Source organism: Stegostoma tigrinum, chromosome 25 (genome assembly GCF_030684315.1).
Source record: "Stegostoma tigrinum isolate sSteTig4 chromosome 25, sSteTig4.hap1, whole genome shotgun sequence".
In the NCBI taxonomy this organism is placed as follows: Eukaryota; Metazoa; Chordata; class Chondrichthyes; order Orectolobiformes; family Stegostomatidae; genus Stegostoma; species Stegostoma tigrinum.
In genome coordinates this window covers 50,204,426-50,225,319 of record NC_081378.1, presented here as the reverse complement: position 1 = coordinate 50,225,319, position 20,894 = coordinate 50,204,426, and the positions used below count along the sequence as shown (strand labels likewise).

The 20,894-nt window shown below is 40.0% G+C and overlaps 1 protein-coding gene across 16 annotated transcripts in view; it reads left to right on the top strand.

The window, feature by feature from the left end:
• nr2c1 (nuclear receptor subfamily 2, group C, member 1) overlaps positions 1 to 20,894 on the top strand; it is a 103,152-nt gene that overhangs the window by 71,299 nt on the left and 10,959 nt on the right. For 8 of the 16 annotated variants that reach the window (XM_059654717.1, XM_059654728.1, XM_048554158.2 and 5 more), the window contains 12 exons: positions 158 to 274; positions 3,817 to 3,951; positions 4,285 to 4,512; positions 5,037 to 5,121; positions 7,882 to 8,061; positions 8,156 to 8,303; positions 9,759 to 9,852; positions 9,949 to 10,133; positions 10,870 to 11,044; positions 16,320 to 16,441; positions 16,814 to 16,953; positions 20,294 to 20,431. In XM_059654717.1, coding sequence (XP_059510700.1) covers positions 164 to 274; positions 3,817 to 3,951; positions 4,285 to 4,512; positions 5,037 to 5,121; positions 7,882 to 8,061; positions 8,156 to 8,303; positions 9,759 to 9,852; positions 9,949 to 10,133; positions 10,870 to 11,044; positions 16,320 to 16,441; positions 16,814 to 16,953; positions 20,294 to 20,431 — 1,741 coding nt within the window. In that variant the 5' untranslated portion in view covers positions 158 to 163. The remainder of the gene's footprint in view (positions 1 to 157; positions 275 to 3,816; positions 3,952 to 4,284; positions 4,513 to 5,036; positions 5,122 to 7,881; positions 8,062 to 8,155; positions 8,304 to 9,758; positions 9,853 to 9,948; positions 10,134 to 10,869; positions 11,045 to 16,319; positions 16,442 to 16,813; positions 16,954 to 20,293; positions 20,432 to 20,894) is intronic. The other 8 variants (XM_059654721.1, XM_059654720.1, XM_059654722.1 and 5 more) reach the window with 3 other exon arrangements.

The following is a 20,894-nucleotide window of genomic DNA, read 5'->3' as shown; positions in this document are numbered from 1 at the left end:
TGAGTGAAAGTATGAAAGATTATGCACCTCAGGCAGGTAAATGGAGTTGACCTATAGACCAGACGCAATCAACTTGAATGGCAAAACAGGCTTGAGAGACTGAATGGTCTCCTCCTGTAAATTTTTTTTCTAAACAGTTGCTTTGCGTCCACTACAGGTTCATATGCATCAAGTGTCTATGGCTGGAAGTCCACCAGTCTCCTTGACTGAACAGGCTCAAGTAAAGCTCATCACAATTACTGATGATTTAGTTCAGCAACTAGCTGAACAACAGGTATAGTCTATTTGTTCCAGCTACTAATGAAAGTAATTATAAATGCATTAAGTCTGTTACATGGGCAGAAGTTGCAACTGTATTGTGAATCTTATCAGTGAGATTAAATTTGAAAGGCTTTAGTTAGTTTTGTTTTGAACACTTCATTTCGCTTTTATGTTCATTTTAGGATCCTCCAGCTGGAAAAATATTTAGCTTTATTTCAAAGGGATAGTAAGAACTTCAGATGCTGGAGTCAGAGATAGCACCGTGTGAAGCTGGAGGAACACAGCAGGCCAGACAGCATTTAAGGAGTAGGAAAGCTGATGTCTCGGGTCAGGACCCTTCTTCAGAAATGGGGTTGGGGAATGGAGCTCGGAAATAACTTTATGCTTGAGAAAGCTTTAGAAGCCAAATCAATGGTGATTGAAACTTAAAATCTCACCATGTATTTTTCTTTTGATGGAACAAGATTATTAAATAAACTGTGACCCTGAACTTTGAATGTGAAAAGAGAAATGCATGGCTCATTCTGATCAGCAAGTAAACAAAAGAACACCAGGATGGAAAAAAAAAGCTGTTTATCTGTGCAGTCAATTTACTTATACAGAACCCTGAAACACATGAAACTTACATATATGTGCAATAACTTCAATACAAATTTCTCAGTTGTGAATCTGGGTGTCTTTTGCATGCAACGAGAAATCCTCACAGGTGTCATTTGGAGAACAAAAATTTAAAATGCAGTTTTCTAATTATATTAAACAATAATAAGTTCCCCTGCTAATCCCTGACTTGGAAGTATATTCTTCACTGGTCCTTCACCATCACTGGGACAAAATCCTGGAACTTCCTACCTACCACCACTGGGTGTACCTACTGCTATGGACTGTAATGGTTCAGGATAGCCACACTCTGTGGAAAAAAACAATGCAGAAATCTACTAATCCATGTCTTTTTTTTAATGTCTGAAACTATTGTACTTTTTTTCTAACCCTTAAAAGTTTTGCTTTTCCAGAAGCCATTTAGTTTGGCCTTTTATGTTCAGACCTGTATTTGAATTCTATTCTGAGCAGTGTTCCTCCACACCAGGCTTTTCACTCAACGAATTAGAAGAAAATAACAGCAGCTCCTAAAGCAAAACTGCTTCTACCTGGGTTTCCTTTGAAACAGTTTTCTTGAAATCTATTGTTGCTTTTGGCATAGTTTAAGATAAAAAAAGGTTGCTTCTGAAAAGGCACACAGTAGCTTACTGAAAACTGGAGCGTGTGAGTGCCTTATGTGTTAGTTCTGATATGAGCATCCACTGAAGAGGTAAGGCTTCATAAGCTTGAGGACAATATCCATTTGTGTTATACTGGCAAAGCCATCTTTTAATACACGTACACTTGAGGCACACTGTTACATTCTGTGACCTTTGCCTGTTTGACCTAGAAGTGATTCTCATGATCATTTACATTCTGTTTTTCATGTATGAAATTAGGTTTGTTTTTCAATGATAATTCACTTCTCCAACTTGCAGTAGTAGTAGTTAGGCTGTTCGCATATTTCAGTGAGATTTATAATATTGGATTAGTTTTATTCATTAAACTCAACAGGAGCCCTAGCTAAGAAGTCATTGGAATTACCATTTGAGGTGTGTTGGATTAGATTGGCAGTGGGAATCCAAGAGAATTGCTGAGTTTTGGTCTCCTTTATGTAAAGATAATTTATATTACGTTGACATAAGTGCTATGCTGAGAGTTTTGAGGCTGCAATATTAAGGGACAAAGACGACCTGCTGGAAGAACTAGCTGTAATTTTTTGACTCTGCCCTCTAACCCTAGGCTCCTCAACTTGCTGAGATAGTTAGTCCCAAATTTCCCTATCTGTCCTCTGGATTTGCTGCCAAGCTTTGTTTGATTTGGAGTGCTTGGAAATGTTTCACTGTATTAGTAGTGCTGTTATAAATGCAAGTTCTCGTTGACACAAGGGATTTGATGAAATTTGCATGTCATTTTTCAGAAGAGCCTCAAGGTTGGTCAGTATACTCATAAATTTATTTATTGAAAGTAGCTGGGATGGAAAACAGATAATATGAAAACTGGAATCATTCTTGGTGTAGTAACCAGCATCTTTTGAAGTTTGATTCTAGAAACAGTGCAAGGGACTTGCATCACCGTTTTAGAATGACACTCCAGACAAGTTTGTGACGACTTCGTCTTGAGTATGTTTGGTGAAATAGTAAGCAGTTTCTGAAATAATCCAGAAACAGAGAAATAAGTAAATCTGCTTAACCGTATTTATGATGCCACTCTACAAAGAGCGCTCTCATCCTCCAATACCACATGTAATGTCATATGCATCAAGTAAATAAGCTAGGTGATAGGTATTGAGAAGGTTGTTGGAATTTACGAAATAAAATTGCAGTGGTGATGAAGACATGAAAGAAAATTGGAGCAAATGTTCCAGAAGTTTGAGGTAAGGTAGGCAGTTTTAATATAGTAAATAGACATTGGAATGGTAGAAGCGAACTGTGTACCTCATGAAAAGGTACCTTCCAGAAAAGTAGGACCTTAATGAAATTGTTGGCTGAACACAAGTTATCAAGTATTTGCAAAATTGTCAAAAGCAAAGCTAACCATGTGTTTGGGGTATTCAGTTTCATACATATGTACCATGCTAGTGGAATCATGTTGTTATCAGACAAGCTGAGACATGTTATTGTGTGCACCATTAATGAACATTGATGCTTTTCTGAGGAGCAGCATGGTGTATTGGCAATCTAAGTATCTTATTTGTAAAGAGGCTGGCAGAAGCACACTTTTATTTCCTTGACAACCACAGTGATCAGTGGCACGATTTTATAAATTACTGAGAGGTGTAGAAGTTTTGGATGCAAGCAGGGATTTTGGTAGAACAGTGTTGCGTGAGAAAACATGGTTTTACAAAATTAATAAGTATTGAGTTGAAATGTCAATTATAAGTTTCCTTGTACATTGCTGTAAGTTTCTGGAACAGCCAGGATTGACAAGTTCAATTAAAAACAAACCAATTGGTTATCTCCTAGTGATGGAAGTAAGAGTTATGTCAAAGCCTTTTGACGTTTAAGGGAGAGCTCCCTTATTTAACGTGTGCTAACTAAAATACAAAAGGAATATCTCTGGAGATATACTTTTGCCAAATTAGTAAAATTATTTTGATAGATGCAGCATTCGTAGTCTTCACCAATTTCAATTTGTTTTTTGCTCCATTTTCTCAGTTTTAGCTAAGAAGTGGAACTCAGCTCAGTCTGGCTTCAGTTCATCTTCCATGCTATTATAAGCAACGATTATGATAGTGGAGCCATTTGAAATTCTGGCTATTTCAATCTCCCAGCTGAGCAGGGTATGAATAATGAGGCACCAGTGGGAAATGAATAAAAGGAAAAAAAAAATGTGGTGGAGGTGCTGTACTTTTTACAAATCATTTTTAAAGTTAACTTTAATTGCAATGGACAGGGATGCTTTTCATAAAAACATTAAAGTTAGATGTGCCTTTTTTTTATTTTTATTATTGTATATTTCCTGGCAACTTCCTCACAGGTCTCCCACTCTCAAGGGACAATATCTACTGTAGCTCCAGGAACTGTAATAGGACGACCAATAATGACCAGTACCCCACAGAGGATTCAGATTGTTCCCGCAGACCCTGGTGTCACAGTAGCTCAGCGCATTCAGGTAGACTTTCTCTTACTAAACGTGGTGAAAATAGCCTAACAGTTGCATGTACTTGAGCACTAAAACCTGCTCCATCCATACTATTTTCGGCCTTTGCAAAGGGTATGTAAGCAGATGAAGAAGTCTGGCTTCCCTCCTCATGTAGGTAGTTACTGGTCTGTGTGGTGTTGTACCTCCTTGCATTGTGCTGCCAGTACTTCTTAAATAAATATATTGTCTGTCTCATTGGCCGTTAATTTCTGCACACCTAAAATATGACAACATTAGATTTGGTTTTTCCACACCTAGCATTTGATATGTGTCACCTACTAAATAATACATTTTTATTTGTAGATTGTGACTGATCAGCAGACGGGTCAGAAGATTCAAATCGTCACATCGATGGATCATGGTGCAAGCAAGCAGTTCATCTTAACAAATTCAGACGGCACACCATCGAACAAAGTGATTTTAGCCAGACCTGATTCAGGACAAGGAAAAGTCATCCTGGCCACACCTGACTCTGCAGGTCTCAACCAACTCATTTTTACATCTCCTGATGGATCAGCACAGCATATACAGGTGCAGTGAATGTAAATGCAGTGACCTTTGTTATTAGACAACTGTGTATGTAGCATTCATTTGAATTGAAATAATGTATTTGCCCATTGTATTCTTAATTTCTCAACTCTCTTTGGATTTCTGTTTTGCTTGCTTTTGGATGAGTGCCGTTGGCAAGCTCAACGTAAGTCCATTCCAAGTTGCCTTGAAACGTTGGTGGGTTGTCTTCCTACCATAATTAAAGAGCCATGGCATAGCCAGCTCCTGAATTCAGTACATTCCTGAACCACTAATGGCCCTGCCACTTTACAGCAACTAAGGTCAAATTTTGCCAGAGATGTTCAGAAATGTCTCTCAATTAAAATTTCCACCTGATATTTCAGTTTTCTTCCAATCCCTCGTTATAAGTTTGGCTAAATCTCCCAGAGTGTCAGTTAAAATTATGGCAAGAAATCCAGGGAATTCTAATAAATTCTAGCCCTTGATCCTTTTACTGTGTTGAATTAAAAGAGGGGTGAAAAGATTATATATTTTTGCCTTTGTAGATTGTAACAGATACTGCTTCAGGAGAGCAAAGTGCAGTCAAACCGCCACTGGAATTTTGTGTAGTTTGTGGGGACAGGGCTTCCGGTAAGGCAATGCTTCTTCATTCTCTGACAAATATTTAAATACAACTAATTTGTAGAGATTTTTGATTACATGGAAATAATACTTTTAACTTGTTTTCTGACTATACGGTTGCTTTAATCACATGCAGTTTAATACTTTTGAGTTAGATAAAGGTAAGACATTGTGAATCTGGAGGCTTGCCTGGCTCCTTGGTTCGTCATTCTTGTGCATTTCTGTACCCACTTGAAAAAATTGGAATACAGTTGTCTGCCCATTGCCTGGCAGAAAAGCATTAATTGCTCCTAGAGTCTGTTTGGTCCTTCTTTCTCCTATCTCATTGGTCCCATGCAATTCATTGATAGGCTGGCAGCCAGTGATATGTAGAATGAAATAATGGCCTGTAGAAAAGAGGATGATTAGATTTCAAATTCGACGTTAGTTGGTGGACAGTCTGCTGTGTGGTTCCAGGATTTTACTCTCCTAGTCTCACTGAAAGAGTTAAATAGAATCAGCAGCATTTAAGTATGTGAAGCAACAGTAAACTATCTTTGTGTAGAAAATAAATTTTCTTTATGTTGTGTTTTAAGTTAATTTAATGCCCCCCAGGAGCAGCATAAAACAAAGTATGACACCAAGACTCCTACAAAGGTCATAGGTCTGATAACCAAAATCTTTGGCCAAACAAATAGGTTCTGACATCTTCTGACCTTCCCACCATCATGAAGTCAAAAGTGGGGATGTTCAGAAACAACTGCACAATGTTTAGCACCATTCATATCTTACGATACTGTGGCAGTCCATGGCCAAATGCAACAAGGCCTGGAAAGCACCTAGGCTTGGGGTGGCAAGTACTGTGTAAGATTCACCACTCAAGGCAATGACCGTCCTCAAGAAGAGATCTCTGTCTCGAACCTTGACACTCAATGTCATTACAAGCACTGAATCCTCACGATCACCATCCTGAGAGTTATCATGGACCAGAAACTGAATTGAATCAGCCATGACAACACACTGGCTACAAAAGCAGGTCATCAGAGGTTAGGAATTCTGTCATAAATAATTCATCTCCTATCACCCCACTTGCCAGGGTAGGTGCAACTCCAACAATACCTAACAAACTTGACATCGCACAGGACAAAGCAGCCCACTCAATTGGCACACATCCACAAACATTCAGTCCCTTCACCACAAGTGCATGGTAGCAGCAATGTGTTCATCTGCAAAATGCATGGAAATTGTCCAAAGCTCCCTCAGAATCACTGTCTAAACCCACAACCACTTCCATCAAAAAGGAAAAAGGCAATAGGTAAATGGGAACATCACCACCTGCAAGTTCCAATCCAAGACACACACCATCCTGTCTTGGAAATATATTCCTGTTCCTTTGTCGCTGCGTCAAAATCCTGGAACTACCTTACTAACGGAATTCTAGGTTTACCTACATCACAGACTGTAGAAATTTAAAAAAGGTAGCTCACCGCCACTCTCTAAAGCATTTAGAGATGGGCAATAAAATGCTGTCCCAGACAACAAAACTCAAATCCCCAAAATGAAAAACAAGGTCTTAAAGGAAGAATAAATGAGTGAGAGTGGGGAGACATATAGGAAGGGAATTCTAAAGTTGCCATTTAGACAACTGAAAGTAATCAATGTTGGAGCAGTAACAATTGGAAATGTGCAAGATAACACAGAGGCAGAGAGAATTAGTGTGTGTGCTGGACAAGGCCAATGGCGAGGGATTTGAAAAAGATCAGAATTTTGAATTCGAGGTGTTGCTTGACCAGGAGCCAGTGCAGGTCAGTAAACACTGGCGTGATATGAGAGCAGGAGTTGCTATTATTTATGAAACTGGCAGAAACATTTTGGATGACCTTAAGTTTATGAAGAATAAAATGTAGGAACCAGACTGGAGTGAGAATCTAGAGGAATCGACAACACAGATGAAATTTTCATAGCTGATGAGCTCAGACTGGGTAAAGATGAGTGTTGTTGCAGAGATGGAAGTACCTGATCTTCGTGGAGATATGGATGTGAGATTAGAAGCTTATATCTGAATTAAATGCGACATCAAGGTTGTAAACAGATTAACTTAACCCTCAACTGTTGCCAAGAAGAGGGTGTATTCGGTAGCTAGGAAGCAAAGTTTGGAGCAGGGACCAAGAACAATTATTTTATCCTTCCCAGTATTTAATTGGAGGAAGTACAAGAGAAAAGTGGTTAAAGAGTGGAAACAAAATGGCAGGTTCCAAAGAATTAGAGTGGGAGAGAAATAAAGTCACAATTGAAGAAATAAGCTGTTTATTTTTGGCTGTAGTGGTTTTCAACCAAGTTACAGACAGATTACAGATTGTACTCTGTTGTACTGATTCTGTACTGACCATTCAAACAACTCAGTGTAAAGATAGCACATAATTGGAAGATCTGTGGCTTTCCCAACCCTTTTTTCTATCTCAATCTAAACTTTACTGTCAAAAGAAATGCTAAATTCTGTCACTTTCATTAACCCCTTAAGCATGAAATGTTAAAGTTCTGTTCTATGGGTCACAGTTCTGTGTGAATTTAAGCCTGCGCAGATCTGGAGCTGACTGAGGCCATTAACGTATACTTGATCATATGTCGCTACATTTCTTTTCCTGGTAACTGCTGTAACACTCTTTCTTGATGGAAAAGTGCAAGTGTTTAGCACTTTTGAATAAACCAATAATTTTTTTTTTATTCCCTCTGATCTTGCTTGTATACTGGGATGCTAATCTTTTGTTCTTCCCCCTCGATGCTATATAGGACGTCATTATGGAGCAGTGAGCTGTGAAGGATGTAAGGGCTTCTTCAAAAGAAGCATAAGGAAAAACTTGGTGTATGTTTGCAGAGGATCGAAAGACTGTGTTATTAACAAGCACCACCGAAATCGTTGCCAATACTGCCGGCTGCAGAGGTGCCTGGCATTAGGGATGAAGCAGGACTGTAAGTGAATGGCTGAACCTCCAAATGATTTGAGCCCATTTACAAATTAAGAGTAGCTGTCTTAACCGTTGTGATGCTGTCTGCTTTTCAACAGCTGTTCAGTGTGAACGGAAACCAATTGAAGTTTCACGAGAAAAGTCTGCAAACTGTGCAGCCTCCACTGAGAAGATTTATATCAGGAAGGATTTACGGAGTCCTTTAGCTGCAACACCTACCTTTGTAACAGACAAAGAAAGCGCAAGGTACTAGATCAACCGTCCACAGATATAAAAGGAACAGTGTTAAATCTGGAAAAGAGATGATCATAGTAGCAACCGGTATTAAACACTGGGATGTCCAGATTTAATGTGGAGAAAGGGTTTGGGATTTGAAAACAAAAAGTAACATGATAAAGCCCACGTAGACTCGGTGCGCGACAAACGACTACACTTCCTAGTCGACTCCCCTTCCCACTCCTTGGACAACATATCCATCCAGGGCCACCTCCAGTGCCACAACGATGCCACCCAAAGTTGCAGGAACAGCACTTCATATTTCGCTTGGGAATCTTGCAGCCCAATGATATCAATGTGGACTTCTCAAGCTTCAACATTTCCCCTCCCCGGCCGCATCCCAAAACCAGCCCAACTCGTCCTTACCTCCTGAACCTGTCCATCCTTCCTCCCTCCTATCCACTCCTCCCATCTCAAGCCCCACCCCCACCTCCTACCTACCAGCCTCGTTCCGCCTCCTTGACCTGTCTGTTTTCTCTAGACTGACCTACCCCCACTGTAACTCCCCACCTACACTCACCTTTGCTGGCTCCATCCCCACCTCTTTGACCTGTCTGTCTCCTCTCCACCTATCTGCTCCTTTTATCCATTTTCCATCCGCCCCCCCCACCCCCATTTTTCTCAGAATCCCCTTCCCCTCCCCCACTTCTGAAGAATGGTCCACACCTGAAACATAAGGTTTCCTGTTCCTCTGCTGCTTGGCCTGCTGTGTTCATCCAGCTCTACACCTTGTTATCCATAATAATCCATGCGGTTAGAGTGCTGTTTGCCGCAATAAAGATGGTTCAATTACTAAGTCCTCTTTAGAGCAGGCATTTGTGATAAAGCATTTAATGCAACATGTTCTTGGCCCAGAATCCAATAACTGCTACTGTTGATTTTCTTCCTACTTGTACAAACAATGAATTAAATGCAACAAATTAGCATAACAGTCAGTTTTGAAGTACACCATTTTAATATTCTTATTCACATTATTGGAAGACAGAAACTCCTGGGAATACTCAAAGAAACTCGCCAATTTATCCAGAGATTATGACAATGTAAAATGCTGAAAATACTCAGGTTAGGAAACAGCCCTGAAGGAAGATCATTGATGTATAATGTTTTTCCTTCCACAGTCCCTGACTGCTGAGTATTTCCAGCACTTCCTATCTTCATTTCCGGTGTCCGGCATCTGCATTATTTTGCACATGTATTCAGAGTAGACGCCTAACCAGATGTTAGGGGCGGAGGAAACGTATGCTCTTCCAGTACTCCCGTGATGGTTCTGTGTCTGATACTAGTGAAATAAGATAGCTCCCTTAATGGTCAAGTAGAGTTGACGGTGCTTGGGTAAGAATTTAATAGTTTGACTGAAGAAGGAGTGAATTCTGTCATCATGGTTGTTGTGTGCATACAAATTACTTGGACTTTTATTTCTAAAAGGTCTGCAGGTCTGCTGGAGCCTGGGATGCTGGTAAACATACAACAACCACTGCTGAAGACAGAGAGTGCTATGCTACTTGCAGCTGAGAGTAAGGTGGGATGTTGTTGCAACTTTGTCTAAATTTCATAATATCCTTTATGCTCTACATTTACAGTACAAAACCTTTGTGAACTGTCCTTTTCATTTCAGGCTGAAACCTGTCAAGGTGATTTAAGCACTCTTGCAAATGTAGTAACATCACTTGCAAACCTAAGCAAATCCAAGGATCTGTCTCAAAGTAGTGCTGATTTATCAGGGATTGATGCCTTAAGTAATGGAGATACTTCTCTATCAGAAATGCAACAAGATGATCAGTCTGCCAGTGATATTACAAGGTAATTATAATCTGATAAGTCACAACAAATACTGGAACTCCTTACGATAAAACATGTGCTGAAAAATGGTGAGTAGAGAAGCAAAGTTTCAGGCTGGAAGACCGACAAGATTAAATGACAAAAGTGGTGATGGTACAAGTCAAAAGGAGATGATCGTTGGTCAGTCGAAAAAAAAAATAGGTCTCAGTGGTGTCAGCAGAACCATTTCTAACCGCTGCTGTCTATGACAGTGATTATGATCTGAAACTGTCAAAAGGGTTCCTGTAGTGCAGTGGTAGTGTCCTACCTCTGAACCAACAGGTTCATTTTCAAGTCATACCTGCTACAGAGATCTGTCGTAACATCGTTGAACAGGTTAATTAAAATATCTTTAAAACAGATTAGGAGGGATTTTCAGGATTTTGAAGGAATAGCGATATATTTCCAAGTCTGGATGGTGAGTGGCTTGGAGAAGAACTTGCAGATGTCAAAATCATACCTTAGAAATTGGACAACCTTTTGAAAATCCAAGATATATCCGTAAAATGTACACCAAACATCCCATTGTTATACTAAATTATTTTGGTGAATTATAGACTTTATGGTCGCAAATGTTAATTGCAGACATCTGTCAGCCTTTTCAATCAGTTAATTTATTTGTGGTCTTCATCATACTATACGTGATATCGGTAGACATATGACCCAAAATGTTACTTTAGTAAAACATACCTATGTTTTCTGATTGTTGGTATTTCAGAGCATTTGATACACTAGCAAAAGCACTAAACCCTGCAGAGGGGCAGGCTGTTCAGAACTCGGCAGAATGCATGGATACTTCTGGTGCCAACATCCAGCTAATTAGTGGAGAACAGTCTCTACCTGTTGTCGAGATTGAGGGTCCTCTTCTCAGTGATGTGCATGTCGCCTTCAAGGTATGGTTGTCAGCGTTCCATGCTGAAGTTATTCTGACGTAGGTTGTTAAATTTCATTCATGTTTTAGAAATTTCTAATGGATGTGTTGCAGTGTATTCTACTTGCCTGTTTCGCCTCTTCTATGTAGTGCCATTGGATCTCTTTCTCTCCCCTGCGAGAGCAGATAACATTTGTTGAATGTTTCATGCAAAAGCTAGCATTCATGACTTGAATGAAAGAGAATTGCATTTCTATACCTTTCCTGACTATGATGTCCAAAGCCTGTTATAGCCATCTGAGGGATGTGACAGCCTAGTGATAATGTCATACAGAGACTCTGGTATTTTCTGACTTGGGCTCGAATTCGCTGTGGCAGATGGTGGAATTTAAATTTAATGAAAATCTTGGAATTCGAGAATCGAATGAAATGGTTGTAAGAACATATCTGTTTCATTAATGTCCTTCAAGGAAGGCAACTGCCATCCGTACCTGGACTGGCCTTCATGTGACTCCAGACTCTCAACAATGTAGTTTGTTTTTACTGCCCTTAGTTTCCATATAGTTATATCAACTGCTAGAAAGTCTTGAAAAAGGAATGGAACTGGACAGGCTACCTGGCATTAAGACCCAGAAACAACAGTAACAAATATACCTGTTGACCAACTCCCCCTCCCATGCTTTCGATGACATGTCCATCATGGGCCTCCTGCAGTGCCACAATGATGCCACCTGAAGGTTGCAGGAACAGCAACTCATATTCCGCTTGGGAACCCTGCAGCCCAATGATACCAATGTGGACTTCACCAACTTCAAAATCTCCCCTTCCCCCACCGCATCCCAAAACCAGCCCAGTTTGTCCCCTCCCCCCACTGCACCACACAACCAGCCCAGCTCTTCCCCTCTCCCCACTGCATCCCAAAACCAGCCCAGCCTGTCTCTGCCTCCCTAACCTGTTCTTCCTCTCACCCATCCCTTCCTCCCACCCCAAGCCACACCTCCATTTCCTACCTACTGACCTCATCCCACCTTCTTGACCTGTCCATCTTCCCTGGACTGACCTATCCCCTCCCTACCTCCCCACTTATACTCTCCTCTCCACCTATCTTCTCCTCTCCACCTATCTTTTCTCTCCATCTTCGGTCCGCCTCCCCCCCTCTCACTATTCATTCCAGAACCCTCACCCCATCCCCCTCTCTGATGAAGGGTCTAGGCCCGAAACGTCAGCTTTTGTGCTCCTGAGATGCTGCTTGGCCTGCTGTGTTCATCCAGCTTCACACTTCGTTATCTTGGATCTCCAGCATCTGCAGTTCCCATTATCACTGATACCTGTTGACCCCCAACTGACAGAATAGCAATGGCCTGGTCTAGTCATACTCTCAAAATCATATCTTGTACATTACATCCCATTCCTGGGTACATCCTGAGCCACCAGTAGGACAGATTCAGCACAGGTGGTGACGCAGTGTTATACAGTTGGGAGAGAGCTGCCCTAGGGTTACTCAAACAAACACAAACAGAAATTGCTGAAGAAGTTCAATATCTCTGCATAAATGCTGTTCAACTTGCTGAATTTCTCCAGTAATTTCTGTTTTTGTTTCAGATCACCACATCCACAGTTCTTTGTTTTATTCTGGAAGTCCTCAATATTGACTCCAGATCCCATTACATCTCAAGGCCTCATGGCATCAGCTCATACTTAGCCTTTTGTTGACTGCAATGTACAGTCTCCTCTCAGCTGCTGAATTAGTACTCCTCCATGTTGAACAACACTTGCAGGAAGCTCTGAGGGTGGCAAGGGCACAGAATGTACTCTGGGCGAGAGATTTCAAAATAAAGGACATTACTGCTAGACTGCATGTGCAGTAGGTGATGGAGTAACATACTTGATCTCATCCTCATCAGTCTGCCTGCTGTAGATGCATCTGTCCATGAGAGCACCAGTACGAGTGACCAATATTTTTGATGTGTTGTCAGTTGTGATGGAGAGAAACGTGGCTGTCAGTTTACACATGGCGAGTCCCAAGCAATTAGCCAGATAACCCATTTTCATTGATAGGTAAAAGTTGATTAGGACACAAGTCAATCTTCTTGCTATGATTTAAGTAATACAATGGGATACTTTTGTGCTCACGTTACAGAGTAGCTCTGTCCACAGTGGAACGTTACATAAAATAAATAGCATCTGTGACAATGTAGCACCACTTATCTAAAGCATTGAAGGGATGGCCTTATTTATAAGCTAAGGTCTTTGATGTGACTAATATCCACCATCAATCAAGAGTGCTATTGCTGAGCCATAACTAATACCTAAAGACTTACTTGAATTAAGCAGCTGAAAGTCCATCAAAGGAATTGGTGTTATAGTTCATTGTAATTCATAGGCCCAGGCTAATACCCTGTGGTGGAGTTCAGATCCCTTCATGGCAATTGAGGGGAATCAAATTTCGATTAACAAAATCTGGAATTGAAGGCGGGTCTCAGTAAAGATGACCATGAAGCCATTGTCAATTGCTGTAAAAACTGATCTTGTTCACTAATATTCCTTTTAAGGAAGGATATCCGGCATCCTCTTCCAATCTAGCTTTTGTGCGACTTTCGTGACCTTCACATTCTTTTTGGGTTTTGGGAACACAGTTTCCAGATTTAATTGGCCCCAGCTGGCTCTATATTTAATGTGTAAAATTTTAAAATGTTTTTCTTCATGTTAATGAATTGTGAATTGCATAATCACTTTTAAGCTGTCATAGGGAATAATTTTTAACTTTATTATTCAATTGTTTTGTGCCTCTTTGTATTTCCACTTATTATTTTGCTGCCATCCATTTCATTTCTTGAGCTCTTGGATTGACCATTTCCAATTTAATATTTCATTTTCAATTTATTAGGCTACTTAAAATCCTCACTCTGTAGTTTCAGTTCTGAAGTAGTAGTCCATTGCAGTGAACTAACAGGTTTGCTTACATATTGCTTGAATGTTACTTAGGTGGAGTAAAGGTCATACTTGCTATCTGTCTCTTATTGAACAGTGTTAAAGGTTTTGCTTCTAATGGTAAATGATAAGTTTTCCATTTTGTACCGTTCTCTTGAGATGCAAGTTTTCAGCCAATTTACTTCACTCCATTTAATAACAAGACACTCCTGTTGCATTGAAGACCAGTGCTCCTAATCAAGCTATTGTCTGCAACAGCAACACTGACAATCTGGAAGACTGCTTGGGTGTATCTTGTCCACAAAAAGCAGAATATATCCAATCCATCCAATTACTGCTTCATCAGGCTACGCTCAGAAATCAGTGAAATGACGAAAGATATTGATAGTGCTGTCAAGCAGCACTGAAACAGAAATGACCTCCCCAATGCTTAGTTTGGGTTCCACTTTTGGTTCTGAGCTCATTTGCATAAATATAGACAAAAGAGGTGACATGAGAGTGACTGCCCTTAACATCAGGTAGCAATTGATGAGGTAGTATGGCCAGGTAAGAAGAGGGAGAATGGCTCACCGCTTTTCTCACAAATTAGACTACAAGTTCTTTTAAAGGATATACCTTGCAATTCAGTGAGTATTTGAGTACTCTGACTATAAAAGAGACACAGATATGCCTTTAAAAAGATGTACAAGAAAACAAGAGAAAGTGATCATTGTTAATCTAAATCTAAACGAAAATAACTGAGGCGCTCTCTCTATCTCTCTTGCATTCAAGTTCATACCCATCCACATGCACTGGCACACATTCGTGCAAGTAAGTTGTAAAGTGGGAGGATAGATTATGTCATTTAAAAAGTCCACAGAAATCTGTTGTGTCTGGGTTTAGTAAATTAGTACCTTGGATAGTCTTGGATCGACCTCAAGGTTCTTTTCAGATTCTGCAAAGGAACAATTTATACAAGTTTCTGGGTGATTTTTGTTGATTTCCTGGATTCAGCAGCTGCTGGTTCAGTTTTTAAACGCTGTCTATAAGGTAGAGTATGTAAACAACAGGATGAATGGACATAGTGAAAGAAATCATGTCTACTCAGGGGCCATCATATTTAGCATCTCTTGTTCTCCAGCCTGGAGGCACACAGATTTTGTAAATATGAGGTTAGGTGGCAAGGTCCCATCTTGCTAACTGACTACTTAACCCAGCATAGTCATAGCAAGTTCATTCCAGTTTTATCATGTAGAATTGTTTTGAAAATGACTGGAAGAGTTCCTTTCTTGGTTAGTCCATTGTCCAAAGTGATTGCATCTAATGGCCTGGTCATCCCACAGTCTAGATGTTTTGTCAATAGTTCAGGAGATGGGATTGCACACATTCTTCGAATGTAATTGTTTTGATGGGTTCTTTTAGATAGTCTGACTCTTGTTAATGGCCTTGGAATTTTTTGGGATGAAGTTTTGCTAATATTCATGAAACTTAGAGTCTACTGTTTTTAGTCTGTGAACTTCTGTTCCTCAGTTATTTAATATTTACTGGATTTCAGACAATAAATAGCCATTTTTGATCAAAAGCATGGCCTTAGAACAATTGTATCAAGGAGCCCTCATAAAATTGAAGACTTTATGAACAACCGGGAATAACTCTCCATTGGGTGGAGTTCTAGTTAGCACAAAGGAATAAGATTGTGGCTGTTGGAGGATATTCATCTCAGCCCAGGACATCACTACAAAATTCCAAAGAGTAGTGTCCTAAGCCAAACTATCTTCAGCTGGTTAAACCTTCACTATATTCCCTCTCATAAGGTCAGAAATGAGGATGTTTGCTGATGATTGCATAATGTTCACATGTAGCAAAACCTGGTCAACATCAGGCTTGGAGTGACAACTGACGAGTAAAATTTGCATGACTCATGATTCAGGTAAAGACCATTTTCAACGAGAGAGACTCTTAATTGTCCAGGGAGCTAATATGTTCAAAGATTCAAGAATGTGGTGCGCTGCCACCTTCTCAAAGGCAATTATGAACAAGTCACCAATGTTAGCCGAACCAATAGTACTTTCATCTTAACAAATAATAAGTTTAAAATGCTCAGATTTATAGCCTTATCTGTTATGTTTTGCGCTTGTGTCAGCTTATGTAGTACCTTAGGAAGAAAACAAGTAAAAGCAGTCCTAATAACAGATATTGTATTGATTTAAATGCCTTCTGAAGTGATCTAAATCTAGTAGTAAATTAATTGTACTAAGAACAACCATAAGGGATAGCATAATTGTATCACTAACTACAAACAGAAATTCTTCAACTCAACAAGGAAGTTTTTCTGACTGGTGATGAGTTGCCTTGATATTAATAAGTGCTTGTTTTTTCACCTGCAGCTAACTATGCCATCACCTATGCCAGAATACCTGAACGTGCACTACATCTGTGAGTCTGCATCAAGATTACTGTTCCTGTCCATGCACTGGGCAAGGTCGATTCCAGCCTTCCAGGCTCTCGGGTTAGTGCTTTATTTGACTGCTATTTGGCATTACAGCTTGGGGAAAAAAATGATTCTGGTGGGGTGATGAAGAACAGGCACAATCTGACGGCGAAGTAGCTTTCAGAGGTAGAACCATGAGGAGGTACCAGGGCAGAATTCCAGAGGACCAGGCACAATGATGAGTCCGAGGATCAAAGCTGGGTATTCCGATCTGTAAAAGATCAGTGCTACACTTACTCAATGAGCACATTGATTCACAGTATGTTAGAATTTACTATATACTCTGAATCTTTATCAATAATTAGGCTTTATTGGTGGAGAGGTTTTAGTTCTTTATTCCCTTTTCATTTTAGGTTTGAGAATTCTATATTGTTTATATCTTTTCCACAGGCCAGACAATAATACAGCTTTGGTACGCGCTTGTTGGAATGAACTCTTTACACTTGGTCTCGCCCAGTGTTCCCAAGTGATGAATTTATCAACCATACTCACGGCAATTGTCAACCATCTGCAAACAAGTCTCCAGCAAGGCAAGTATAGGACTGTTTTACAAAGCTTGATCTGAGCATGCAGTAGCGTGATTTTTAGGTATTTAATTTAATGCATCTCTGAAGAGAAATAACATGGACTAACAGAGCACATGTGCGCTTTTAAGGTTGTGCCATATTAGTAATAAAAGGGGAGAACACTGGATTTTAGAGTAAAGAAAATCAAAGGCTTTGTACAAATGCAAAGACTAACAGAAAATTAAATTTGGGCACGTATATAGAACGGAAAAGGAAAGTAGAGAAAACCACTAAAGCGAAATGACCATAAATTTGCAGGACTTATCCATGGCATGGCGAAAGTTTTTTTAAACAAAGCTATTTAAAGAAAACAGGTGGTTGTGGCTAATGTGGGATTCTGATTTTGCAACTGAAAATGAGGAAATCACACTCTTGTGTTGACGACCCACTGACACCTTTGATATTGACATTCACAGTGCAACATGATAATGAAGTACGAAAGATCTAAATAGAAATAACATCAAAATAAAATATGTAAAAATAAAAATTTAATACAAATGAATGAGATAGGATCAATGGCCAAAAAACTGAAGCAAACAGCTAGAATTTTAAAAGATCCTTAAGGATGGAAAGGGAGACAAAAAAGACTTAGGAAGAGAGTTCTGGATCTTACACGTGAAGGTTTGGCAACCAGTGATGGATTGATTTAAAAATTAAGCATGTACAAATCACCACAGTTGGGTAAGATTAGAGTTCTTGGAGGAAAATAAGGGGCTAAAGGGATATGTAGAGGTGTGACAGTGGAGGAATTTAAGAATGTGGATGAGAATTTTAAAATTGAGACATTGCTGAACCAGAATCAATGTAAGTTAGTAATCGCAAAGGTGGTGAATGGGAAGAGACTTTGTGTAAGTTAGCATATCTGTTGTGGGTGAATTACTGGAATCTATTATGAGAATACTTGCAAGACTCTGGCCTTAGGTGACCCTGAAGGGTTCTGGCACTCCGGGTGGACAGTCCCTGCTGGCACTACAATCAGCTGGGCCAGCAGCTCTTTAAGGTAGGACTGAAGTGAAGCGGGGAGATTTTGCCTCCACTTATTTAAAAGGCTATGAGGCAGCCATCATCAATGAGGACGCAATCCATGACATCTTTTTAGGTGACAGGATGGGATACTCTACCCAATCTATCAAATCAATGCTGCTCCTAGTAACTTAAAATCAGCGGAAATCAAGTCAAGCACTTCACAGCCTCTGATATTGTTAGGAAGATAGTTATTGTTGCTGAAGGCTAATCATCTTGGCAGCAAAACCCATGTTTGAAAATGGAGTTAAAGTACAGGTCAACCATGATCTAATGGACTGATGGAATTGGCCTGAGAAGGCGAACAGCAAAATCCTGTTCTGTGTTCCCTAAACGAGAAAAACTTTTACAGCCAAGTAATAAAGTGAAATCCTGGATCCTGGAGAAATACAGCGTGCATTCCAGTGATTCGCTAGGTGCTAAATTTCATATTGAATTATCCCGAGTCTGTCAGTGGTGTAGGAGAAGATTAGGAGGTCATGTCATCATCCAAATCAAGAGTTTGTCTAGCATGGGGAAACCTGAAGTGAGTCATTAAGGTCAACCACAAGTTGTGGAACTCAGGTTACTTAAAGGACAGAACAGATGAGCATGGCAAGTTCAGACTACTGAAGGACATCAGTGATCTAACTGGATTTTCACTGCAATTGAAAATGTTTATATGTAGTTTTCTGTCCCCAGCCCAATTTGTAAAGGATTCAAAAACACAACTTGCCAGACAGGAATTTGAAAACACAACTGTGAGGCTACTGCTCTGGTACCCAATGGATAATAATGTGTCCATCGTTAATTGATTGTGGGAAACTGCTGAAGTTCTTATGAAATTGTGTGTACTTATCCATATTTCTGCCTAGCGAGTTTCGAGAAGATTTGTAGCTCAGGTTGAGGTTCTGGATGTGAGTTTGCTCGCTGAGCTGGAAGGTTAGTTTTCAGACGTTTCGTCACCATTCTAGGTAGCATCATCAGTGAGCCTCCGACGAAGCGCTGGTGTTATGTCCCGCTTTCTATTTATCTGGTTAGGTTTCCTTGGGTTGGTGATGTCTTTTCCTGTTCTTTTTCTCAGGGGATGGTAGATTGGCTCCAAATCAATGTGTTTGTTGATGGTCAACTCCATCAACAAACACATTGATTTGGAGCCAATCTACCATCCCCTGAGAAAAAGAACAGGAAAAGACATCACCAACCCAAGGAAACCTAACCAGATAAATAGAAAGCGGGACATAACACCAGCGCTTCGTCGGAGGCTCACTGATGATGTTACCTAGAATGGTGACGAAACGTCTGAAAACTAACCTTCCAGCTCAGCGAGCAAACTCACATCCATATTTCTGCCTTTGAATACGTTTGCCTTCTGTTGATTAGTTATCTCATCTTAGACTGCAAGACCATAAGAAGTAAGAGCAGAAGTCGGCCATTCAGCCCCTCGAGCTTGCTCTGCCATTCAGTAGGATCATGCCAGATCTGACATCCTCACATCCATTTTCCTGCCCTTTCCCTGTAACCCTTGATTTCGTGAGTGATTAAGAATCTATATATCTCAGCCTTCAACATACACAAGGACTCTATCCCCACAGCTGTCTGAAGCAAGGCGTTCCAAAGATTCTCAACACTCGGAGAAGAAATTCCTCCTCATCTCAGTCTTAAATTAATGCCACTCAATTCTGAGACTATGCCCTCTGATCGTGGACTGTCCCACGACCGGAAGCATCGTTTCAGCATTTACCCTGTCCCTTAAGAATTCTGTATGTTTCAATGAGATTACCTCTTATTTTTCTAAACTCCAATGAGTAGAGTCCCAACCTGTTTAACCTTTGCTCATAAGACAATCCCTCCATACCAGGGATCATCCTAGTGTAACGTCTCTGAACCGACTCCAATGAATCAAATGTGAAATAAGGGGACCAAAACTGTTCAAGGTACCCTAGATCTTGCAGTTTATTATTGGATATTTAGTGGTGTCGTAGTGGGTTAACTTATGGTAAATCTCAGGCTCATGCCTATAATTTCTAGGACTGAAAGCTCACATTCTGAATTAGGGAAGACTGCAAAAGTCTTAGGAGAATGGTGGAGCGGTTCACAGGAGGAGTTCATGCAGGCCTTTATAAAGTCAGAACTGTAGTAGGGCCAATGGTGAAACTGAGACATGAATGAAAGATATGTAATGGTAAGATTATCTGTTCATTTCTGTTTTTTAATGAGGTTTCTTGTTCTCTTCAGTTCAGCATAAAGATGCATCATAGTGATAGATTGTTGTTTGTTGCAATATTTTTTTAATGAATAGATAAATTGTCAGCAGACCGTGTGAAAGTGGTGATGGAGCATATCTGGAAACTGCAGGAGTTCTGTAACAGCATGGTTAAGTTATCTCTGGATGGATATGAATATGCCTATCTCAAGGCAATTGTACTCTTTAGTCCAGGTGAGTAAAACTAGAGTTTATAAAAGCACTGTGACTAAATAACTATCTTAAAAACTTGAATCTCGAGTTATAAATTTTTACAGCGCAGAAGACCTCTTATTAAACCCATTGCATCTGTGCAGACTCTCTGAAGAAGCTGTGTGTTTAGTCTTACTTCCCTGCACTTTCTATGAACGTCATTTGTTCCAATATTTTTCCACTTTGCTTTTGAACATTATTCACCCGAGGCAGTATACTCTATCCTAAGAAAATTTTCCGGAAGTTTTCCTGTCTTTTTCGGACCAGTACTTTTGGAGAAACAAAAAACAAAACTAAAATACAACTCTGTTCTATGTAATTCAAAGGTAAATTAGGAAAAATATTGCAATCAATGGTGAAGCAGCATTGAAGTTTTATATATATATTTCCAAAATACGCAGTTGTTTATTTCTCTTCGGGGTCTGTGATCTGACAGAAAATTACT